The sequence below is a fragment of the Mustela nivalis genome (genome assembly GCF_964662115.1).
Source record: "Mustela nivalis genome assembly, chromosome: 2".
NCBI lineage: Eukaryota > Metazoa > Chordata > Mammalia > Carnivora > Mustelidae > Mustela > Mustela nivalis.
Genome location: NC_139021.1, coordinates 108066205 through 108084224, shown reverse-complemented (window position 1 = coordinate 108084224; position 18020 = coordinate 108066205). Strand labels below are relative to the sequence as shown.

At 55.1% G+C, this 18020-nt stretch overlaps 2 protein-coding genes and 1 long non-coding RNA gene across 3 annotated transcripts; all 3 read left to right on the top strand.

Annotated features, from left to right (window-relative positions):
- Positions 1-363: 363 nt before the first annotated feature.
- On the top strand, positions 364-7953 carry LOC309858738 (uncharacterized protein; the record flags this gene model as incomplete). The annotated part of the gene is made up of 7 exons (XM_082719052.1): positions 364-511; positions 2435-2569; positions 4102-4172; positions 4637-4661; positions 6451-6524; positions 7226-7439; positions 7949-7953. The coding sequence occupies exons 1-7, from the start codon at positions 484-486 to the stop codon at positions 7951-7953; spliced, it is 552 nt and encodes a 183-aa protein (XP_082575178.1). The 5' UTR covers positions 364-483.
- Positions 7954-8591: 638 nt separating this feature from the next.
- Positions 8592-13404, top strand: LOC309858737 (uncharacterized protein; the record flags this gene model as incomplete). The annotated part of the gene is made up of 8 exons (XM_082719051.1): positions 8592-8680; positions 9161-9185; positions 9687-9760; positions 10133-10157; positions 11011-11103; positions 12271-12334; positions 12863-12928; positions 13325-13404. The coding sequence occupies exons 1-8, from the start codon at positions 8616-8618 to the stop codon at positions 13402-13404; spliced, it is 492 nt and encodes a 163-aa protein (XP_082575177.1). The 5' UTR covers positions 8592-8615.
- A 1246-nt stretch (positions 13405-14650) lies between these two features.
- On the top strand, positions 14651-17714 carry LOC309854453. Its single transcript, XR_014306244.1, has 3 exons — positions 14651-14748; positions 15135-15211; positions 16419-17714. It is a non-coding gene; the product is annotated as an uncharacterized lncRNA (long non-coding RNA).
- The last annotated feature ends 306 nt before the right edge of the window (positions 17715-18020 follow it).

Genomic DNA, 18020 nt, shown 5'->3' with positions numbered 1-18020 from the left:
CCTGATGCTAGGATTGATCCCGGACTCCAAGAGCAGGACCTGAGCCGATGGCCAATACTTAACCCACTGAGCCACCCAAGAACTCCTGGAGAGACTTTGTGAAACAATCTCGTATAAATAGGAGTTTTCCAGAGTAGCAGATAGGATAATGAACATTTCAGTCTCCTAGGTGCCCTCAGGAGTATCCTTTTTTTAATGTCCAAAAATGCAGGTAGTTAACGTACAGCGCAGTATTGCATTCTGCAGCACAACTCAGGGACTCATCACTTCTCTCCACCACTCAGAGCTGACCATAACAAGTGCCTTAATTGCCCATCATCCATCGACCCCTCCCTGACCCCCTTCCCTCCATGACACCCTCAGAGTTCTGTCATGAGCCATCGCCACGGTGACCTGATGACACGCATCCAACGTTCCATTTCAACTGTCACTCTGTGAGCCGAGCCCCTGGCGGTTGGGTGAACAGGACTAACAGTCCCCACGATGGGGAACCTTAACTGCTGTTGTATAGGTAGGTGCCTATCGATTTTCTCAATTCTCTTCTCTGGAGCTGGCTGTCTCCCTTTCACAGAGATCGGCTTCTTCTCTTTGGCTTTTCCTCTCCACCCTCTGATTCCCCCTCCCGGTTGGATGCCTGTGTTTGTTCGTTTGTCTGGGTGATTTCATTGGGATTTCGTGGGGAAGCTGCCTTCCTTAAAGCGCTTCGATGTTCAGAAAACCGTACTCTTTTTGAATGCCCATTTCGGACACAGTCCTACAGGGACAACACACAGGTCACACGCCACACTGCTGTCCCTGCATCAGGAGAATCTTGGTGCGACCCAGGCACCACATTTGAGGGGAACGAATTGCCGGTCTCCTCTTCCCGATGGACATGACAAAATCGGAGAGGAAAGGTCAGAGGTCGAAATGCAGCTGTTCTTAGAAGGAGAGACACTGGAGGATAGCGGGGTGGTCTCATGGGTTGATGTGCAGGGTTTCCCGGGCCGTCTGCTTGATGCCTGGGAGTGCACGGGAAAGGGCTGTGCCACCGGGTGGGTGAACAGAACACACGGCAGCTGCACAGTGGACTGTCTGCTGCTCTCAAAGGTACTGCTGGGCTGGGTTCTCCAGGCCCGGCCTAGGGAGGGAGACAGAAGACTGTCTGCTAAACCTACAGTCTCCAGAGGGGATCAAGAGACCTGAGAGTAGACAGGGGATGCTGGCAAAGAATGAGAGAGCAGGGAGGGACTCACGCCAGCCAGGGTAGCCTCACTTCCATCCAGCCTCCTCAGAGCAGTCCACACGGCAAGAGCGGGCCACTCAGCATCATCCGTCTCCTTCCTGAAACCAACCACTCCCAGCCCACATGGCCACCTACATGTCCGTTTGTACCCATCGACTGCTCCTCGGGACTGGCGAGCTCAAGGCAAGCGAGTTCTCAGCCAGGTCCTATGCGACTGTTGGGAGTTTGAATCAGCTTGGGAGCCAAGCAGAACCCCAGGAGCCTGGGCTTCAACTGGCCTTCAGGACGGCCTTGGGCGACTGGGCTGACCTTGCAGAGAGGTGAGGGAACGTGGCTCAAGCTACCCGTTCCTGGTCCTTCACTAGGGCCCCACTGGGCAGAAACCACCACTTAGTTGATGTCAGGGCCCCAAACACAGAGGTGAGTGAGGACTGAAGCTGGTCTCGTGGCCCTTGCTCTCCCCTACAGACACAGTGGCACAGAGGGATTTGAGACTGTGAGGGCAGCTCTTGGTTCAGGGCTTCAGAACCTTTTAGCAGGGGCCGTGGGTTGGTGTCAGGGGTTCGGGGATCTCCGGCCACAGGGAAACGACGACTTTCCTGTCCCAGATCCATCCTTCATCAGGGTGGCAACTCTGGACGGACCCTTCGGCACCCTATATTTCAGGGCCCTCCACTGTCCTCCACTGTGGCTTCACCCACAGCCAGCTGTCTAGCTGAGTCCCTAGGTGGTCCCTTCCTCAACACCTGCCGAGCGGCTGGGAAGCATCCAGTCCTCCCCTAGGTCCCAGGCACTCCTTGGACTCAATCACTTGGGACACCGTGGTGGCACACTAACGTCTACGCCGGAGGGCAGGGAAACAGGGCACAGAGGGTTCTGGGGAACACTCTCGGGTAGGAGTGGCTGCTCAGTGGATGTGACCGAGGCTATCACGCGTGCTCACGGCGCTCTGTTGTGTGCTTTTCTGTCCTGTCTCTGCTCCATACAAGCCGTTGCCCACGGAACCTGTGGGTGTGGGAGGGGGCGGAATTCAGAGCACAGCACATGGTGACCCCTTCCTAAGTCCCACCTGGAGGGAGGAATGCCTGCTGGGCAGCTGGCGAGTAGGGGCAGGAGACGGATGGACTAGAAGGAAAGGACTTCCAATCCCCCTGTGGGCTCCTGACGACAAGGTGCCGACACTGTTCTCTATTTCTGTGTGTCTCCCAGAAATCTGTGGGGAGTGTCTCCTGGAGGATGTGGAGACGCCCCCACCCACGCCGCCCCCTCCACAATGCCACAGCAAGAAGAGAGTCCGGTTCTCCCTCCACAATGAGGTCTTCACCATTGAGGACCCCGAGGAAGGTACCTTGGGGATTGACTCATTACGTTGATTAGAGACGCATTCTGTCATTCAGTAGCACAGACATAACCGAAGCTTTTAAAACTGCTGAGACACATTGTCCTCTGATTTCACTTGTAGCCATTTCCCTCTATGCCGTCCGTCCATCCCCTTTTAAGTCCACAAGTCACGATGAGATCCTCATTCAAACTGGATCCAAGGGGCACAGGAAAAAAGTGTCTACTAGCTGAAGGGATGGATCTTAGGTCTTTCTGGAACACACAGGTCCCTATAGGTCTCCCCAGGAAACATGGTTCTTAGGTGTGTAGGAAGGAAGAGACTATGTTTTTTGCCAGGAACGCTGAACAGAAAAATGGAACAGAATACGACAGGAGGTTTCACGATGTCCCCCCTTCACTTCTGCCCATTAGCCACATCTTACATGGGTGTGCTACGTATCTTCAAAGGAACAGAACGACCTCACCACATTTGGGGAACTCAAGTACCCAGTACATTCCACGTGGTTACCGTTCTACAAATGGGGCCAATGCATTCGGTGATGTCTTCTCATTCTGGAAACAGACAGAAATCTGTGCACTAATGTCTCACACAGTTGGGTTCCCAATAGCCCCAGAGAGGCACTGCCCCCAAATCCATCACGGGAGGAAAGAACACATTCAGTGGCATCCATACACATCATAGAGTGCAATTCAGGCATAAGAAGAAACTAAGGTTTCCAATATTTTACGAAACAGATGGAACCTGGAAACTTAACACACATTTTGAAAGCAAGCACACAAGGAAAGACGTACATTACACGATCCCAGGCTTTGAGGACACTCCAGTAGGGACATTCGTAGACCCAGAAAGTGGAAGGGACAGTGGAGGGAGGAAACGGGGAGGGCCGGTCATGTCCTCACAGATACAGAGGTGCCATGAGATAGGATGGCAACGTTTTCCCTGTAGATGGCAGTGCGGTCTACAAAGCATCACGGATGTCAGCAGGGTCACTGAACGGACACGCACTAACAAATATAACCCGTCCCCAGTACTTAGATTCCATCACCGAAAAACCCACTACTCCAAGGCACGATAGAGGAGCGATAGGGTCACACAGCAGAGGTGCAGGGGAGACAGCTGAACAGGCCCCATGACCAGCTGAAGAAGTGGCAAGCTGGCTTGGCTTCACAGTGGGCAGGAGGGCTCAGGGGACTGCGCCCTGAAACCCAGGGTGCCTTGAGTGTTTCCTAGACAGACGCTGAGAGTTCCCACTGATGACATCCCCTCCGTTAGAAAGCCAAGGCCCCATTTCCCTTTTCCATCCTGCTCCCCTCCTCTGTGTTTCTGTGTACACCACTGCGTTCTGCGTACACCACTGTGTACTGCGTCCACCACTTTCTCCACCACTGTTGGCCCACTGGGAAGTCAGGCCTTGCTTGGTCACCCTTCACGTCCATTCCCTCTGGCCCCACATCCATATCCAGCAGACTTAACTCCCGAAGTCATTCCTGAGTAGCGCAACCAATGTCCTGACAGCTCCTCTCTGTTCTCCTAGACCCTGTGGAGGGCCAGTCCAAGGACCTTCCTAGGAGCTGGACAAAAGAAGGTCCCCCAACTCTCCCTGAGGTAAGCTCGCCTCTCTGATTTCTCAGAGACACAAATGGTGCTTCCTTGATTTCTTCCATCAGTGGAGTTTGATGAACATCTGGCACTTTACCTCCCAGGGGAAGGGGGCAGCAGTCTCCCCTCGTGGAGGAATGCTGGGACTGACCTCTTACACACATAGACCCAAAAAGGGTGAGGACACAGGACAGCCTCAGTTACAAACTCCATGGGATCAAACACCTTCTTCAGCAGAAAAGGTTTCTCCTTGAAAGAGAACGTTCTGTCTGTTGATCAGAATGGACTTCGGAGATTGAATGATGCTCCAGCATCATTCAAATGGTCCACTTGAACTCAGGTGGGAGGACATGGACTCAACCACCGGACCTCTTCCAATTAACTGCCTGAAGTCCTCCCCAAACCAAAGAGCTGGCCCAACAGGACAGGATGCTGGGATCCTCACTGTATTTCCTTTTCCCCAATCGCAGGTAGACGCTGGGAGCAAGGACAGCTGTACGTATTTAAGACCATCGGGCTCTGGGAGGAAATCTAGAGTACAAAGAAGCCTGCCCCCTGATTCTGGGTTCTAACAAGGAACGGGGGTTGGGGGATACTGACCGAGACTGTCCGGTGAGGCACGGTCACCACATCAAACAGGGCCTGGAAGAACTCGTACATAGGGAAGGGGTGATCTGTGTGCACGTGGGATGAAGGCCCTGTGTGCGTGGGTGTGTGCGTGGGGGTGTGGGTGTGTGTGTCCCCATGCATTATGCTTGTGAACACAATTGTGTGCCTTTACCAGGAGATCTTTCTCACACTTCCACCACAATTACAGTGTCCCTCTTCCAATACACACTCATCACCCTGGCACACTTTACATACTCCTTCCCCTACTCCCCACAGCTTTACCTGGAGGACATTTCCCTCTGATTTCCTGGGGCGGGCATCGTGCGGAGATAAAGGGTCCAAACCCTTGACCTCCTACTTGGAAAGCCATGATTGGAGCTCAGGTTCCAATCTGAAAGTTGCTCTGGCCTACCCACCTCTGTTAGTCCCTCAGCCAGGGCGTCATGATGTACCATGGGTGCTAGCTAGCAAAGGGCCATCAGCATCTGTGCACACAGCCAAATACCTAGATTCTATGATGGTCCCCGACAGGACCCAACATGACACAGTGGCTTCCATGGACACAGAAGCCAGGGCAAGCTTAGAAGCCCACCTTAAAGATTACAGGCTGGTCCCTGGAGTCAAGTGCACAGAGAAAAGCCACATCCTCATGCTCAAGCCCACATGGCTGGAAAGCGTGTGGACCCGTGGAGGACAGAACAGGGCAACATCGGTCATAGCCGGTCTCAGTGTGTACACACGACCGACCAATGGCAGAAAAGCATCACGGAGGGAACTGACTGTACTTGATAAGATTTCCCTAAGCCTCAGGAAGGTTCAAATTCTCTAAGCACACACTCAAACACCACTGGCCAATAGGAAATCAAGGTGAAGCTTGGGTGGAAGCTTTGGACCCACATCCCCGGAGCAAATCTCCTGCAAAGCAGGCCTACAGCCGATCAGCACACACTCCCAGACTCCTCTGTGTAAGCAACTTCCCACTGGTCAGAACACCTGGGAGGGTTCAGACAGCCACTGTCTTCAGGGGAAACACACACACACACACACACACACACACACACATGGGACAGCTCAAGAACAGTGGAAGGAATCTATCACACTCATCGACGGTGCCGGCTGTTTATGGAAGCTACGATGTCCGTGCTCTCAAGTGTTGCACATGGCATTTTCTGAAGACAAAGGATGAGTGAAGCAAACTACTAGGCTCCTTTCCTGAGGGTTGAATGCAGCCTGGCAAGCAAGGCTGCTTTTTATGCTGTGCAAGATCTTACACAGACGTGATGCATATAGTCGCAGCAGGTGGGGATCTTGGGCCCAGAGCTGATGTCCAAAGCAGCAGCGTGGGACACCTTAGTGGCATGTCAGTCAGGAGAGGTTATGGGACTCGGTCTTCACACAGAAGCCAGGTTAGGCTTCCCATGTCCTGGACTGGCTATTTGGCTTTGATCGGGCTCACTTTAGCTAGAAAGACAAGAACCCTCTTCGCGTTTCCTCCCTGCTCCTCTCCCGTCCCTTCCCCTCTGCACCAAGGACAAGGCCCGGCAGCAGTGCGGCCCATACCTCCTAGGCGCCCCAGCACGCGCACACTCCCCTCCTGTCCTCATCCATCCAAACTCCCCGCCTACTTCCTGAGCAGCCTCACCAGTGTCCTCATGGTGCCTCTGTATCCTCCTAGCTCTCCACGATGACCTGATGGAAGAGCTACTACCCACTTTGAGGGCCGAGGAGGAAACTCTGACTCTCCCTCAGGTAAACTCATTGTTCCTCAAGATTTTGTTTATGTGAAAGACAGAAAGACAGAGAAGGGGAGAGAGAGACAGATAGACAGAGAGTGCACGAGAGCGCAAGCAGGGGGAGTAGCAGAGGGAGAGGAAGAAGCAGGCTCCCCTTTCGAGCAGGGTGCCCAATGTGGGCCTCCATCCCAGGACCCTAGGATCAGGTCCTGAGCTGAAGGCAGAAGCTTCAATGTCTGAGCCGCTCAGTCACCTCTCTAAAGTCATTTTGTGCTTCTGAGGGATAGCCAGTGTTTGATTTCTCTTTCCATGAAAGTGTCTCAGCATGGACATGCCAGAGGAGAGAGACCATGTCCTTGGTGCTGAGAGCCTGCCGTGAGTTTATACCATTAACGGACAGCAAATTGAGACGGGCACCACCACTGCTTAGGCAGTGGATGGTCGTGAGCATTTTCCACCAGGTCGTTCTGTCTATGGGAAATGGCTTTGGAATGAGTGGCTGACGAAAATGGATGGGGGAATTTTGACATAACATGCCGGAGCCAAGGACAAGGGGGTCATTATCGGGAGGTCATTTCCTCCTCCTCTGGAAAATAGACTCAATGACCACATCGCATATAGCTTGCTTACGACACACACCAAGGTCACAGAGATGTGTGCACACGGTGTGCACAGGGTGCGGGGATCCTCACTGGGTTTCCCTTTCTCCAACTGCAGGAGGCGGCGACTGGATACACCCCATATGCTTATACCCCCATCACTCCCCTTAGGGGGACAGATCTAACTCAACAAGGTAGGGTTTTCTCTCCTCCTTTGGTCTGGAGAGCTTCCCCCCTTCTGAGTTCCTCCCGGGAACAGAGGCTGGGGCGGACTGAACAAACGGAGTGTCCTGCAGAAACCCAGGACCCTGTGCTACAGTCCCTGCAAACTAGTAGGTCATTCGGGTGGTGTGCTTGGAACGCTGGAGGGTTGGGGCTCGCTTTCGCGTGGGTCGATGCGACGGGACTGGGCATGTGGGTGTGTGGACTGCGTGCGTTTCACCAGAAGACATCTCCCACTGAATGGACTTGAGGGCACGGGTCAAAGTTTCAAAGCCAAACCTCCTTCATCCCCGCTGCACACACCCCGCTAGGACACCACATTCCTTGCTGACCACAGCTCCACCTGGAGGGTTGCTCAGGATTCCCTTTCCTCAGACAGGGATGGGGAGAAAAGGGGCCCACATCTGTCCTAGCTCGGGACGTTTCTCAGACAGGGTCAAAACACAAAGGAATCAGAAGCTACTTTAGTCGACCCAAACATCACCACCAGCCTTACAAAAATGCTCCCATCTTGAATGCACATAGAGGGAAGGCTCACTGGCAAATGGCAATGGCCAGGAAAGCTTCATCATTAGCTTGGGGCCCGATCCGACTTCCTGACAATCTGCTACATGGCCAGGTTAGAGAGTGCCCTTCTCTCGCCTGGCCTCCACTCTCTCGTGAACTTGCCGGATCCTGACTGGAGGAGCTGGGTCCCGGGAAACTGGGTCCCGCGGACTCCAAGGACACACCCACAGGAAAGGAAAGACTAGAAAGAATCAGCACTTTGCGGATGGGCACTCTGTTGGAATGGTCAGATGTCAGTACGTAGAAATCCTGGGTCTTTGGTTTTCCTGACCCTGCATGACTCAGGGACAAATAGAAACCTATAGGGTACTTGTGCTTGCATTGCATGCAACCCTGCCACACAGTGTTCTTCTGCAGAAATACAATCTCCTAGAAGAGGCGAGAGGTAGGTGGGAACAGCCAAGAAACGATCTTGACCATGACCATGACACAGGCGCTGGTTGGAGGAACTTGCCTGTCAGTACGGAATGTGTCTCTTAGTGTTTCCCTTTCTGCTTGAAGAGGTCACCCTGATTCCACTCCCTGTAGCTCAAGTTCAGAGTCAATATTTCTCCCTCCATTCCTGCTCCTTGCCCTGACCTCTCTCGATGCAGCAGCAGCTTGCTCAGTCCATACCAACACCATACACTCCCGGGCACGCCCACCCCAAGCGAAACTCCCTGAGCTCTTCCTGCCGAGCTGGACTGACCATTCTGTGGATCTCTCCCTAGCTTGGCTGGATGGACAGGCGGGTGAGCGTTCAACAGGAAAGAATGAGAAAGACGCCCCATTTTACACCAGAGTGGTACGTTGGCCTTTCTTTGGGGGAGACACAAAACTCTTCTGGCTTTTTAAATCAAGGTCACATAAAAAAATTCTCAGCATGCACCATTGACAGGGTAGGGAGAAGTTTGAGAGAGAATCTGTTACCAAATGCTACCTAACCCCGAAGGCATTGCAGGGGGGCTGGGACCACCACAGCAGGGGGGCTGGGACAACCACAGCAGGATCACCTACCATCTGGAGGGCAGGGAGCTTTGGTACGGGTAGCAGCTATTCCTCCTTACCACCTATTTTGTCCAGTGGGACCTGGAACGTGGGACCTCTAGGAAGACTGGGCGCATCTGCGGAGGACTCATTTTGCTCTCGTCACACTTTGGGGCTCACGGGCCTCTAGCACACTTCCGCATTGGGCTTCCTCCCATCCCCCAGGGAACAAAAGAGCCATGCAAACGGGACAAAGCCTGATTTGATGTTCATACTGTTTTCTTTTCTGAAATCACAGGTGTCCCTGCTGGAAGAGGATGGCGGTAAGTATTCTGTACTCTAGAGTCACTCACTTGTTTGCAACAACCTGGAAAAGGGCAAAGGTTGGGGCTTCCTCACAGGCTCCACCACGAGAACCACCCTGATTCCAGGTCCGGCGGGACTGAGAGGAAGGGTCGGAGTAACAGAAAGGGATTTTCTGGGGAAAGACCCGTGGCCTCATGGCCCTGTCCCCAGAAACTACTGCGCTGCTCTTAGGTGGTGCAGGTTTGGGGGCAGGCAGTAGGTGTGCCTTGGAGATGGACTATTTCACAGCCAACCTAGGCCCTGTAGCTCCAACAGGAGCCAGAGTTTCTATTCACATCCCTGCTCCTCTCCAGGACCTTTCATCCTCCATCCAGGAAGGGCCCACTGCAGCTCAGTCCATACTGATGAGCTCCCCACTTCCACACACTTGTCCACACGTGCACGCCAAGCAAAGCTCCCCGAGCGATTCCCGAAGAGTCCCATCGGGGTCCCGACACTCTCTGTGTGTATCCACCTAGATCCCCTCGATAGTCTGTTCGATGACCTTGACGTGGACAGCACAGAAGGAGAGGTCCCATTTTTCACCAAGGTGGTAAGTTAGCCTTCCTTCAGGTGAGGTACAGCATCCCTTGATTCTCTGATACTCGCAATCAGATCCAAACACCTCAGCACGTACAATGTCCTTGGTGGGGAGATTATTGAGGGAGCGACTCTTAGCCAGGGACACCCCATTTCAAAGACCCTGAAGGAAACAGCAGGTTCGGTTACAGTCCACAGGGTCCTTAGCTTTTTCACGGGTGCTACTGACACCGCCATGCCACCAATGGACCCAGGGCATGCGACCTCTAGGTGGATTCCATATCACTGCCCATAACCCTGCCCATCACCAAGAGACCAAAAGAGCTGTGCACACAGGACGAGGCAGGACTTGATGTTCATCATGTTTTCTTTTCTGAAATCACAGGTGGCCCTGCTGGAAAGGGAGCATGGTAAGTATGCTGTCCTCAAGAGTCACTCATTGCTTTTGAGCAACCTGGACAATGGGCAAGGTGGGGCCTCCTTGCAGGCTCCATCTTGAGAGCTACCCAGAATCCAGATCCTGTTGCAACGAGACTAAGGGTCATGTTCCGGACCGAGACCCGAGGCCTCGTGACCCTGGCCCTGGAAGCTACCGTGCTGCTCTTAGGTGCTGTAGGATCGGGTGCTGAGCACAAGGTCTGTTTCCATGGGAATCCATGTGCTGTGATTCGCAGGGTTGGTGTGTGTGTGTGTCAGGTGGATGAATGCTGTGCTCTCGAACGTGTCTGGTCCCCTCAAAATGGCGATTAACGGTGTCCGCGTTCTCAGAGATGTTGCCCATCACTGTCACATCATGAACGTCCATTCATGGGAAAACTCTTCAACACCTACAATTGAAAGAGGTGTTCTTTCCTTGCAAATACACATCATTTCCCACAGAAAACAAATCCCGTCGCTAACTAGGAAGGGCTAGACTGTGCCCCAAAGACACAAGTGTGTCTTTTCCAATCCCTGTTACTGAGTCAGTGTCCATGGGCTCTCCTGCCAAGCTAGGTCTCGGGCAAGAATGGTCACAGCACCTCCCTCTTGACACTGCACTCACACACACATATCTCTGCATTAGAGGCCCCACGATGCGTCTTCCCAACCTCATCGGAAACACTGAGTGCGGGGACACACTTCCTCCCTTCTGCAGGTGGCTTCCGGGGCAGCCGCGTACAACAGCCCGTTCGGGGATGACCCGCACAAAGGGGTAGTGGCCAGGGAACAGATGGGGCCAATTCACTCCGTGTTTCTCCATGGAGATCTACCATTTCCCTGCAGATACTGTGTCTAAGAATGCAACTGGCCTTCTCCCAGGGAAATCCCACACCCACCACTGGTCCTTGCTGGGGATCTTGGAGGAGGGTCCAAAAGGTGTCCTATCCAAGGGGGAATGAGGTGGTCTTCAGGGACTGCGCATCACTGGGGGCACCTGGGCCCCCTCCATGCAGGAACAAAGGGTGCTCTGTGCATCGCAAGGTGGCCAAAGAGAACCTCAAACCTCAACAGGGGTGACAGGACAATCATCACCCATTTCGCTGGCCATCTGTCCATGCAAGAGGGCCTTGTTAGATTCGGAAGGTTTGGGCCAAGAGACAACTCAAGGGAGTTCAGTGCCTGGGAATGGAAACAGAGCCAAATCAGGGTTTCAGGGTTCTTTGGCAGACAACAAGACTTTCTCTCATGAGAAACATGTATTGCAACAGAATCTGATTTTCCAACATCTCTTTTTCTCACTCGCATGCGCGGAAATCAACGGAAGTACCTTTCGCTGCTCTCCGAGGACACTCAACGGGCTTTTCCAGGGTAGTTGCACCAGTCTGCATTCCATGAATTGCATACAAAGTCTCTAATTTTCTGCCTCCTTCCAACATGGGTCCTGGGTTTGGATTCCTGGTTTGGGTCCTCGCCACCCTAACTGACAATGCCACAGCTCAGCATCCTTTGGATTCACATTGCCCTCACAATGCCTTACGTTGAGCATCTTTTCGTACGATGTCTGTCTGATTGGCCGAGTCATTAGTTCCCTTTGCAGCACAGACTACTCCAGTCTTTTTCTCGATTCTTTCATTTGGTGAAATCCCGGTCTTCTTTTGTTTGGTTGGTTTTCTTTGTTGTTCTTCCTTTTTGTCAGTGAACACACCTTTTCTGAAATAAGGATTGCCAAGGGTGTCTCCAATCTGTGGGCTGCCTTTTCAATCTGTTCACTGTTTCAGAAGAGGATGCTTTTCCTGGGCGGTCCTCTTGGGAAGCATCGTGATGCCAACATGAGCACATTTCCTGGGCATTTCTCTTCCGCTCCCAGGTGCCCCTGCCTATTTGTATGCCAGCACCCTCCTGTTGGCTCGGGGAAGTCATCCAAGGTATTGGAAGGTCAGCTTCTAGAGACCCACCACCGACTTCTTCATATTCAGAAACGTCGTGGTTCGCTGTGTTCCTTTATGGTTCCCTTATCTATTCTAACAGCTCCTCTGTCCTGAGAGCATCACATTGTATGCTTTAGATCAGTGCTGCACGGAATCCGTTCCCCATTTATTCTAGGAACTGGGGCTTCACCTTAATCTCTTCGGGTCCAAAGACCTCCAGCAGCGCCTGGTGGGTGTGTGTGAGCCCGGGAACGTCTTCCCTTGATCAACGTCCCTGTCAGGCCAGCCACTGATGCCCGAGCAATACGCAGGAGAGCAGGCCTCCTCTCTCGCTCCTGGTTGGTGTCTAGTGCTGAGTGATCCAGGAGAGAGTCTGTCTAGCATCCATCATACACAGTCATTTATTATCTCAGCGCAGTACACGGAAATCATCAAGGGAACGAAAATGTCCAGTTGCTCACTCCCACTAGCCACACGTCAAGAGTCCCATAACGACTGGAGTTTCTGATGGTTGCGCTGGGAGGGGACAGCGGTCATGGGCATGCAGAACTGACACTGAGGTGACTGCTGCAGCGTCCTGGTCTCATTAGAAGGCATGAAACTCCAATCCCTGTCTCCTCCAAGGGCTCCGGCTCCGCCAGCCCCGTGAACCTCTGAGAGCACTGCAGAAGGGTCAGGCAGATGCTGCACGGCCCAGAGACATCTCAACGCACCTGGGATGAAGGGGTGAGGCGGTTTCTCTCCTAACGGCATTGCTCCTCTTTCAGTTCTTGCAGATCTACTGATAGAGAGCATCGAGGACTACTCCTTCAGTGAGGACGAAGTCTCCTCAGGTAGGGAATGGCACCGAGGAGGGGAACACTGGGACAGGGCTCCCGGGAACATGGGGTTGCCCCTGCCGCTCTGGAGAAGGAAGAAGGTGGGTCAAAAACCACCAAGGAAAGCAATGCTCTGTCACAGGCATGATTTGCTCATGTCACGGTCTCAGGATGAAAAGAACAGACGAGGTGTCCACGGGCTTTTAGGGTAGGCTGGGTTTGTCATCACCACTCGACTCCTTGCGCGGCTCCTTGAAGGATCTTTCCCATCAAAGCTGCTCGTGCCTCCCTTGGCCACTGCCACACGTCAAAGCTTGGTGGAGCAAAGCTCTTTGCTCATGGCCTATCGGGAATGGTGCACAAGAGATTCTGCATCATTCTTGGCACGGGCCCAGACCTGGTCATGCTCAGGACTTGGCGGCCCGAACCGCACTCTCCTGGGCAAGAGACACTACGCGACACTCCGTTCTGGTCTGAGCCAGGAGGTGTAAGACAGGTCTAAATTCTCTCCCTCATAACCTCCACTACCAAACCATCCTGGTTCTCTCCAAGCTGCTGTACTTCAAGGGGACGCCCAGAGCTGCAGAAGGGAAAGTGTACTTCTCCTGGGTTCACTACACAGGCTCCCGTAAATCGGAGCTTCTGCCAGCCTTCACACCCCAGCAGAGTCTGACCTGGGGACGTGTTCCCAAGGGTGGGATGCCCCTATGCAGCTGCCCTGGAGAACCCCTGTCGTGGGCCACGGTCCCCTGGGCCTGTGTGATGGGGCTGATGGACCTGCTTCACACACTTGCTGCCCCGGGTCCACTCTACCTCTCACTAGCTGGCCTCGAAGCATAGCACAGAGCCTCTTGGGAGCAGGGCCAGGGAGTCATGGTTCCTCTCACAAACCCACCTCGCTGGCCCACAGCCCTGGCCATGCTCCCCACTCCCTAGGCATGCCCAAATGGCAAACATTCCTCAGGCCTGCCCAGGGCCCTACACACACCCCGACCCCGTCCATTCCTGGCAAGCCTCAGCAGGAGCACTGGCAGGAATCCTGTGTTTCAGTAACCACACCGCTGGACGTTTTCCAGCCCTGAACAGCTGAGGGTGCCTGCACAATTTCCCATGCTCCTGTCTCCTGTCTCTGTAACACTTAGGGAAACAGAGGGCGTTGCGTTCCCTGAAACACGTCCCTGGGAAGGTCATCCCAGTCCCTGGGCAGACATGGGCTGTGGGGACGTGGTGGGCCATCTCTCCCGGCACTTCCCCAGCAATCCCAGACCCATGACAGCTGCTCCCAGCACAGACGGATCGGGGGATTGATTCCAGGGGACCCAGGATATCTCCTCTCTTTCCTTGGTGGCCCCCTCCTGGACAACAATAGGACTGGTGGAGCTTGGCAGGGGGAAGGACATGGAGCATCTCTAGGGGAGGAGGTGGAGGAGGAGGAGGAGGACGAAGTAGAGCAGGGAAGGACAGGAAAAAGGACAGAGGAAAACAACGTCCCGCAGAGGCAGTCTTAGGGACAGTGACAGCATCCAGGGGGGAAAGGATCACACAGCCAGGATTCCGGGTCTTGGAGAGAATCGGAGGTGGGAAGAGCAGGTGGGCAACCAGAGACCCCCCTGTACCCTGCGGAGATCAAACGACCAAGGCCAGGGAGGACTCGGAGCTAGGGACACACCCCACTGAGGGCAGAGCCCAGCATCCCCAGAGCAGCAGGCCGTGGGTCGTCACCTGCACTAACTCCCCTTTGTTCTCTCTCAGGGCCAACCCCAGCACCCTCGCTGCTCCCTAACCCGAAGGATTCCACAGAAGGCGATTCCGATGGAAGGAGCCACCCTGCGCCTGTAATTCACTTCCACCTCCATCTCTTGGGCTTCCTCTCTCCTCTGTCCCTAAGTGCCTCCGCCCAGCTCTTCCCCTTTCCCTGCTTTGACGACGCCAACTCCGGAGGCCCTCGTCTCTGACAGGCACTCGGGCTCTGCATGGGAACTGCTGCATGAAATCCCTGGGAAGCCCTCCTCACCCCTTTCCTACCATCACCCTGACCCCTCACCGCGGACTCTGGGAAGCAGCCCCGGACAGCAGAGCAGGGAGGAGGGCTGGGAATCGGCAGGGCACGGATCACCCGGCTGGAGAGGCCTCGGGAAGGGAGGCTGGGCCTGGGTGTCCCCACTTGGTTCTCTGATGCCGGGGAGTCTGTGCTCATGCCCACTTCTGCTCTTGCTCTTAGCTCTCAAGAAACTTTCCTTCAGTGGACTTGGCGCAAACGACAAGGGAAGCAGAAGAAGAGGAGGACTCGGGAACGGGGTGAGTCGGGCAGGAAAAGGGGCCGGTGAACATGGATACACCTTTTCTATCATTGCCCCGTCCCTGTTGTGGGTACCTCAGCAAACAGCACAAAACCCGGGGTGCTGCCCTAGCCTCTGACCACAAAGAGGAGAGGAGAGGAAGATCCCAGTCCCTGCAGGCACTAGGAAGTCCTGAGAACATCCCACGGGGAACCTCCACCTGATCCCTGCAACTCCCTGTGGTGGTTGGGCGCTGTCGTCCAGGAGCTGCTGATCTTGGAGGAAGGGCCCTGGCTGCCTGGAGGGACTGGACCCCAGGCAGCCTAGGCACAGTGACCTTCTGGCAAAGGGCTCCACACCCCCCATTGAGCCCCTCCCTCTGCATGACCCAAACCTTGTCCTCCCACCCTGCAAAAGCCAGCAGACGGCTTGCTCCCGGACGACACTAGTCGCGAAGAGACAGTGGTGAGGTGGCCTCATCTCCCACTTCAGGCACGTGAGAAATGAGCAAACAAGACAGGCCCCCGGGCTCACAGGAGCAGGACAGCTCACCCCTCCCAGCGCTGCATCCCTGTGGGCGGGGAGTCAGGCCCGGTCTCCAGCTGAGTCATGTCCGCCAGCGACTCCCATACAATCTAACCAACACCTCCAGTCCCCTGAGCCTCCAAGATGCCTCGTGGGAGGTAGTGGGTCCCCTCATGGCACACTTTGCTTTGTGAGTTTCATACTCTAGAGACTCACCTCGATCCCTCAGTCGGCAGGGGAGACCCACCAGGGAAAGGCCACCCTGCCTACTCCCACCTTGCCCAACACCTGCCCACAGCCCGTGGACTGTGTGAACTCACTTCCCATGGGGGTCGGGAGCATGTCGTCTCTGCCACGCCACCTGCAACACTCATGTGGGCAAAGGCTCCCCCCACAGAGAAGGGCACGTCCAGGGCTCTCAGAGAGGCTGGGGAAGGGACAGCCCAGCAGGAGGAGGACCCCGCCGTCATGGAGGAGGACGCTCAGGGAAGGGGCCTGAGGGACCCTGGCAGTGTAGCCTTCATTCAGCTCCAGGGGGCCCACGGGAAATTCCCCTTTCTTCAGGTCATGCATGGGTCTTGCAGGAAAACCTCTACCTCAACACCTCAGAAGACACGTCCCGCAAAACCCCACAGGCCTCTGGTAAGGCCCAGGCCACACGCCACTCGCTATCTCACACCACTCTACCCTTGTCTCCACAGCTGCACCAAAGGACAGTGTGCCCACCACCCCAAGGCACCAGAGGCTCCTGGGGTGCTCCGACAAAGGAAGCGAGGCGGGCCCTGGGGCCTCACTTGCTGCTCCGATTTGGGCCCGGAGGAGGATTCGGCGTGAACGTACAGGGAAACACGCCTGCAGGAACGGCTCTCTTACGCCTGACCTCCGTAGGCCAAAGAGAAGACTTCTGGGCAGCCCACCAGAGGACGGCACTGGAGCCCCGAGGACAAGACGAGAGGACCCTCTGAGTCGGCCGCCACACCCAGAGTTGGCTGCCCGGGCCCTGCCGATGACGGACACTTGGAACACGAGGCAACCACCTGGGCCCACAACAGTCCATTGTGTGGGGAGAGTGGGCCACCTGGGACTGGGCGGGACAGCAGCCTTCCCGTTGTCTCCCCTGTCTGCTGCAGGGGCTGCTCCTCCTCCCGCTGTCCCCTGCAGTCCCCGACAACCCTGCAGGGCATGACACATGCAGGACAAAGCGGCACTGCCAGGGCCCCTTGACCACCCTGGGATCGACTCGAGGGGCAGCAGCCCTACCCCTGCTGGATTCCCCGAGGGTGCCGCACCCGAACCGCCCCCGTCACTTCGACGCACAGGACCGTGACCAATGCTGGGCTCAACACTGGCAGCAGCCCCACAAAACGGGCCCCGCTCAGCCTGTGTGTTTGGCAGCAGCAAGAGGTTTAGGGAGGAGAGGCTCTCCCCTGCACTCAGCGGCCTCTTCCTTTTACAACTCAGACAGCAGAGGCCTCCCCCAGCTGGGCCTCTGCCACCTGACCAGGAACGACCCACGCGGAGGGACAGCTCTACGCCCCTATTCAGCAGGAAGAAGCTACAGAAGATGAGACCGTCCTCCTTCAACAACCTTAACCACGCAAGGCTCCGCCCTGGTCAGGGGCACACGAGGAGGGAGGGGAAGGCTAGCTGAGCGCCAAGCAGGAGCTGGCACGCCACACCGCCCCCCAACCTGTGATACGGGGGACATCCCTCAGGCGCTCTGACTGCCCTCAAGCTGAGGAAAGGAAAAAACAGATTCTCCACAGATGGAGATCAAAACCCGGCAAGACCGGAGTCTCCCTCGGTTTGTAAAAGTCCTCCTGATTCTGCAGGAAGAGGCCTGCTTAACGAGAGCCTAGCGACCTGCCAGAGGCCCGGATCTCCGTTTCCTGAAGCCCTGACATCTCCCTCCCCTCCACGACACTGAGGGAGGCTGAGGCCGAAGGAAATGTCCGTAGGACAGAGTTTCTTTTCAAACGTGCAGTCCCTGGGATGGACCTGTGAGAGGAGGAATGTAACATTCCTCCAGGAAGCTCTGCACCATCTTTCAACTCATGCCTTCCTAGCAGGAAAAACCACCTTCCCTTCACAAGAGCAAAGCCAACTGTATCCTCAATGTCCTCTGCCCTCCTGCCACATTCTTGCAAAACCTCCCTTTTGCTTGACCTCCTCCAATGCCATCCCAGAAAGTCAGCCTCCTGTCACGACCCCAGCAAGCAGCCCTTTCTACCCAAGGGTCGTATCCCTGTTCTTTAATAAAAACTGCCTCCTGCCAGCAGAGCCGTCTCAAGACTTCTTTCTTG